Raw genomic sequence first — 6,519 nt, forward strand, 5'->3', positions numbered from 1 at the left:
GTGCCAGTGCTTTGGGAAGCTGAGGTGGGAGAATTGCCAGGAATTGCAGCCACAGTGCCTGCAAGCTGGTGTATGTATGTGTGTGTGTTTAAAATATAACACTTATTAGTTTTATTTTTTATTTTTTTCCTGATTATAGGGGCATTACACAATTATTGCAGAGAACTTGGAAAATTTGGGTTAAAAAAAGGAAAATGGAATCATCTGTAATCTCATTGCCCTGATATACCCTTTTTGGTGTATTTTTTTGTCTCTGTATAAAAATATGTACATGCATGTGCACATGCATACACATACACAGGTTTTTTTAAAATACTAAAATTAGGATCACATTGTACACATGTGCTCATTAAGAAAAAAATCAAAGATGTTAGCATTTTGGTCTATATATTTGCATATCGTGGAGTTTTAAATTAATATATGTAGCTCTATCACATTCTTCACCCAATTTTTTATTTGAAAAGATTTCATTTCAAAAGAAAATCATAAGATTCTAATAACAATAAATGTCTATTAATATAAAACCTTTTACTCTGAATTCATTAGCTATTAGTTAGCATTTTACCACATTTGCACACACCTATGTTCTCTCTCTCCCGTCTCACATCTCTTTTTTCTTCCTGAACCATTTGAAAATACACTGCTTCATGATGCTTTACCCCTAAGTATTTTAGCATGTAGTTCCTAAAGCCAAGAGTCAAAAACGTTCCTTTATCTAACCACAGTACCATTATATCATTTGATGTTACTACAATCATATTATCTAATATGTAGTCTATATTCAAATTTCCCCAGTTGACCCCAGAATGACCATTATAGCTCTTTTTCCCACAATCCAGAATTCAGTAAAGACCATATATTGCATTTGGTTAGCTTACGTTTTTTCTTTCTTTAGTCTAGCTTAGTTCTCAACTGAAGGGCAGTTTTGCTTCCCAAGGGACATTTGTCAGTATCTGGAAACATTTTTGGCAATAATCCTCACAATTGGGGTATTATTCTAGTGGGTCAAGGCCAGGGACACTGCAAACTTCCTAGTGCACAGAACAACCCTCTCACAAAGAATGCCAATAGGTGTTGAGGTTGAAAAACCCTGGTCTAGGATAATTCTCTTGCTGTTTTTCTTTTTCCTGACTTTGACTTTTTTTTTTTTGACAAACCCAGTGTAGTTTCCTATAGAATGCCCCACAGTCTGGATTTACATAATTGTTTTCTTTTTATTTAGATTATTGGTTTTCAAATTTGGCTGTACATTAGAACCTGCTTCAGAAGATTTTAAAAATCCAAATGCCCAGGCATCATCCCCATTCCAGTTAGATCACAGTGTCTAGGGAAGCATAACTCTTTAGAAAAACAATAACAGCCAGGCTCGGTGGCTCAGCCTGTAATCCCGCGCCTTTGGGAGGCTGAGGTGAGTGGATTGCCTGAGCCCGTGGGTTCGAGACCCGCCTGGGCAGCGAGACCTCATCTCTACAGTAAATCAAAAAATCAGCCGGGCGTGGTAGCACATGCCTGTAATTCCGGCTACTCGGAAGGCTGAGGCGGAAGGATCGCTGGAGCCCAGCAGGCGAGGCTGCACTGACCGGGAGCGGCCACTGCACTACAGTCTGGGCGACAGTTAATTTACTTAGGATAGATTTTTGAAAGGAAATTTGTTAGAATAAAGACTGTATACACAGTTACAAATTCAGTATGCATTGCCACTTATTTGCCCTGTGTTCTCCATATTTTTCCTTTTAAAAAAATTTACACACAAAATGATTTATGCTCTATTTACTTATTTCTATGAAACACCACAGACTAAATTATTGCTGGTGACTTGATAGTCAAAACGATACCTCATTGTTTAATGTGTTTTCTTGCTTTATTGTGGTTATTGTAATTTTCAATGGAACATAGAGGCTAGGGTAAATAGTACTTATGTCCTGGCATACCAATTCTAGTCTGCCAACAGTGTGGGTACTCTTAGTCTAGTCAGGAATTGGGTGTTACTGTAATTACCCCTCGTATACCGCAGACTTCAAATTCCTCTGGCAGACAGTGGGCTTAGTGTGGAACCTGAAGTGCTGGACGATTTTTCTCAGAGTGCTGATCTCTTCTCAGCTGTCATGAGCCCTGTACTGGAGGAGACTCTCTCTCCACACTTGCCCCTCCCAGAGCAGCAGGCTGTTCTTGCATGTTACTCCTTGAAGGGCATGAGGTCTGGTGAGGGGTTCTCTTGGTCTAGCTCAGTGTTAGGTGGGGGCTTTCTCAGGGTTCCTGTTCCATTACCTCCCATGGCAGGCAGACTCTATCTTGTATCTGTGAGAGGTCTTGGCAAAGAGTATTTGGCTTCTCCCCCAGTTGTGGCAGAACTATGCTTATATCAGTACAGGATCTTGGGCTGAATAGATTTCTTGCCCCTTCCCCAAGGGCAGAATGCTGTTTCATTTTACTTGGTGCAAGACTTTAGTGGGGAGACATGGGAAAGTAAGAGGTTTATTGCCCCTCCTTTAAGGGCATACAGCTTTTGCTCCTACCTACCCTGCCCCCATCGGTAATTTACCTTTACCTGCAATAGGGGACTCTTGCCTTTCTGCCATCTTCTTCAGGCCTTTGCTGTGGATTTCAAGATACAGGTTTGGGAGGTGGATGGGCTTCCATGTCCATACCACCAATGAGGTCTCTCTCAGGTTTTCTACCTTACCTCCAGTGGTTTCTCCAAGGCTCCCAGCAGAGGCCACTGGCAAGAACTCATGAGTAAATGTCAACTAAAAGAATGTTAAGGGGATTCCTGAGATTTTGAACTGTTGGGTAAACCCAAATTATCTCCTTAAAAGTTTGTTACAAGTGTAACTGTTTTCTTCCTACCTGCTTTTTTTCTTTTCTTTTCTTTTTTTTTGGGGGGGGGCAGACATACCCTTTCTCCTGTGTTCTGCCAAAGGGGCAACAATTCAGGTGTCCTGTTTATCCCCGGAAGGGCTAGGCTCTGGAATGCAGTCAGTAGTGGGCTGGAGCTGGCTTGCACTGGCTGTTGAGATCTGGTTCCATGTCTCTCCCCACCCCTGCATTCAGCAACATGACATTGGTGACTTGAAAATGTCCATGCTGGGTACATTTACATCACAGAAATTGGCAAATGCTTTAAATCAGCACTCTTTGTTTCCTAAGGAGAACCGGTTATTAAACATACACCCCAGCACATCACTGAATTCAGTTTACCAGATTGCCTCAGCACATTAACTCTCTAAGCCCAAGAAAAGGAACATTTTTGTAGATCATCTGGCTTTTTCTGGTTAGTGTGGGAGCAGTATTCGTTTGAATTTTCTACCTACTAAGCAGAAGTGGAATTCAGTGTTTGTTTGTTTGTTTGTTTTGATAACTAGTGAAGTAGAAGTGTTTATTCAAGTTTATTAGCCATTAGAATTCCTTCTTTATGGAAAGGTGATGTTGAAAGGCAAAGCATATAATGGATGGCAGAGTTTGGAAGAGGAGTGTCTCCAGAGAGATCAGGATGAGCTATGAGATTAAAAGACAAGGAAAACTTATTCTCTGTGAATGAAGTAGAATTCCCTACAGAGTCTAGCATCTTCAATGTATGAGAGAGTCTAACAGGAAAAATCAGAACGTGTCAGAGTGTAAAACCCTTTGTTATGGAGTCCCAGAGGGAACGTTTGACCTCAACCCGAACCATACAGTGAGTCCCTAGGGTCTACACCCCCACCACCTCCACTGTGCAGCACTGTGCAGCAGGGAAAGAGGTGGAAATGCGTATGCTGTTGAAACTAATTGCTTTCTTATGATGCCTAATGGGTCCTCAGGCAGAATTTTGTTAATGGATGAACTTGGGACATCTGCCATGGAGTTAACATGTCTACAGAGTGACAAGAAAAGACTAATGGGAATGCGTTTGTAATTTGTATAGTTTATTTTGTGTGGTAGATCTGACCTATCTCCATTATAGAACGTTCTTTTTTGCCTGATTATAATAATGTTAAATTTTAAGTGCCTGCTTTGTAATTTTACTGTGACAGATTTTAAATTCTGGTCTAATATTCTTCTCACTATACCTCAGTCTACCCAGAGTAGAACTCAAGAAATGCAAATTTATTTTATCATTAAGTTAGCTAAACATTAGGAATTCAAATATGTTGTTACAAAATTAAGCCCTTCCAGTTCAGTTGAGAATAATTTTTGTGCTGTTTTTTGTGCCATTTATTTTCCTTCTTTATTCTGAACTCCTTATGGAACATCGGACTGTCTTGTGGGCAATATTGGGGAGTGTAAGACTCATCCATATACTCATGAACTTTAAAAGGTACACACACAATATTGCCACAGTGTTAGTATTACAGAGGAGTGTCACAAAAGGACAGGAACCATATTTTTTTTGTTTTTAATTTTTTATTTTAAAGATGTGAGGCACAGTTCAGGGTTAGATATACAAATGTTTATTATGCAGGTACCCTTGTTGATGAGGTATGCCCCCCACCCCACCCCCATTGGCAGGTTCCCACTATTGCCAATCCTGCCTCCCCTCCTACCCACCCCTCCCCCTGCCCTGGCAATTTTCTGCTACTGCCAATCCTTTTCTTATAGTATTACAGTAATTGTTCAAGATCCATTTATGAGTGAGAACATGTGATATTCAGTTCTTTGTGTCTGCGATAGACCACTCAGTATTATAGACTCTAAGTCCGTCCAAGTTGCTGCGAAGTTCATAATTTTGTCTTTATGACTATGTAATTTCCTGTGTATTTTCCTTCTTTAGCAGGAAACAACAATGTGAACTGTGCTTCTGTATACCTCTTAGGTAGCTTTTTTGTAAACTGTTTCTCAAGTCAAACGTAGCCTCTCTCTTTCCAATTCTAACAGGTACACAATAAAAGGCATCAGGAACCTGATTTTCTATGAACTGCCAACATACCCACACTTCTACAGTGAAATCTGTAATATGCTGAGAGCCATCAACAGAGGAGAAGAAGCCACGTGGACCTGCACTGTCCTCTATTCCAAGTACGATGCCCAGAGATTGGCTGCTGTGGTTGGTGTGGAGCGGGCGGCACAGATGCTGCAGTCCAAGAAGAATGTCCACCTCTTTATTACTGGAGAAAAATGACATTTTGTTGAACGGAAAATGGTGTTTGACGTGATACATAACACTTGATTCTATGCCACTTGGACCCAATTCTGTTTACTTTTTCAGGAGAGGAATCAATAGAAAGAAAGAGCATGAGGCAACATCAGTATTTGATACTTCTTTCTTTTCAGGTTATGTGTTTCTGAAAAGTTAAATGTAAGCCAAACTTTGGTAAAATCACATCATTCAGAGGTCAAGAGGGGGCTAGAAGGACTCCAAGAAATTGACAGAAGAGCCCGTCCACTTGTGAATCTTTTTGTGAGCCATAAATTTTTTTATGATTTTACTTGTAATTTATTACACTTGGAAACTTCTTTCAGACTTGCCTATTTGCTTGACACTTTTCTTGAAGGAAGGCATACAGATCATTGCTTGTGAGAACTGGTTATGAGAATTTGGAATACTTCTTGTTGCTGCTTGTCATCTTAATTTTGTATGGCACAGATTTTGCAAAACTGTTATATTCCCCCAGCCAACCTTTTTTTAAACCTTAAATTATTCTACTTTACTCTAACCTTGAAGTGTACATTCTTTCACTGATCTTTTCAAAACTCATAATAGTAAATATTTTAGTCAAAATACACATTTAAATGTATAAAATAACATCAATTTCTACTCTTCAAGAAATAATTTTGTTGAAATTTGATGCTGAAATATTCACCCTCAACATCAGTGTTTTTATAATTACTATAGTCAGTTTTTGACTCATATAACAGATAAAAATGAACAGGAAATTGCACTTTTTGAAACATTTTTATTTTGAAGCATTCTCAAACAGAGAAATTACAAGTAGAAAACCTGAACCATTTAAGAATAAGTTGCCAACCCATTGGGCCTGTCACCCCCAAATACTTTGGAATATTGTGTTTATTTTCTATAAACAAGTATATCATTCTATGTAACCACTAAATAGCCATCAAAATAAGGAAATTGCCATTAATACCTTATTGCCATCTAATCTTTGGACCCCATTCATGTTTTGCCAGATGTCTCAGTGATGTTCTTTACAGCCAAAGGATATAGTTTAGAATTATATATTGCCTTTAGTTGTGATGTGTGTTTTAGCATCCTTTATTTTGGAATTGTACCTCAGCTTTTGATTGGCTTTCTTGACCTTGACACTTTTGAAGATCACAGGTTAGTTATTTTGTAGGATGATGTCTCCTTGTCACTAGATTCAGGTTTTGCTTCTTGGACAGGAACATCATAGAAATGATGCTGTTGCTGTGTCCTTCACACAGCATCCCATCAGATGGCACACAGTTTGCCCATCACTCCTGACATTAACTTTGGCTACTGGTTCAAGGTGGTGTTTGCCAGTTTTACACTAGAAAGTGACGGGTTTTTTTTTTTCTTACTTCAAGTATTAATTTATACAGATTGAGCATCCCTGATCCTGAAAT

At 39.1% G+C, this 6,519-nt stretch overlaps 1 protein-coding gene across 1 annotated transcript in view; it reads left to right on the forward strand.

Moving 5' to 3' along the window:
- The window catches only part of DIEXF (digestive organ expansion factor homolog (zebrafish)), a 27,443-nt gene extending 22,003 nt beyond the window's left edge, over positions 1 to 5,440 (forward strand). Inside the window, exon 12 of the mRNA XM_008060000.2 lies at positions 4,852 to 5,440. Within this exon, the coding sequence (XP_008058191.1) occupies positions 4,852 to 5,095 (244 nt within the window). The 3' untranslated portion in view covers positions 5,096 to 5,440. The remainder of the gene's footprint in view (positions 1 to 4,851) is intronic.
- Positions 5,441 to 6,519: the final 1,079 nt, after the last annotated feature.

This window comes from Carlito syrichta, unplaced genomic scaffold (assembly GCF_000164805.1).
Source record: "Carlito syrichta isolate Samal-C Ts95f unplaced genomic scaffold, Tarsius_syrichta-2.0.1 Scaffold304470, whole genome shotgun sequence".
NCBI lineage: Eukaryota > Metazoa > Chordata > Mammalia > Primates > Tarsiidae > Carlito > Carlito syrichta.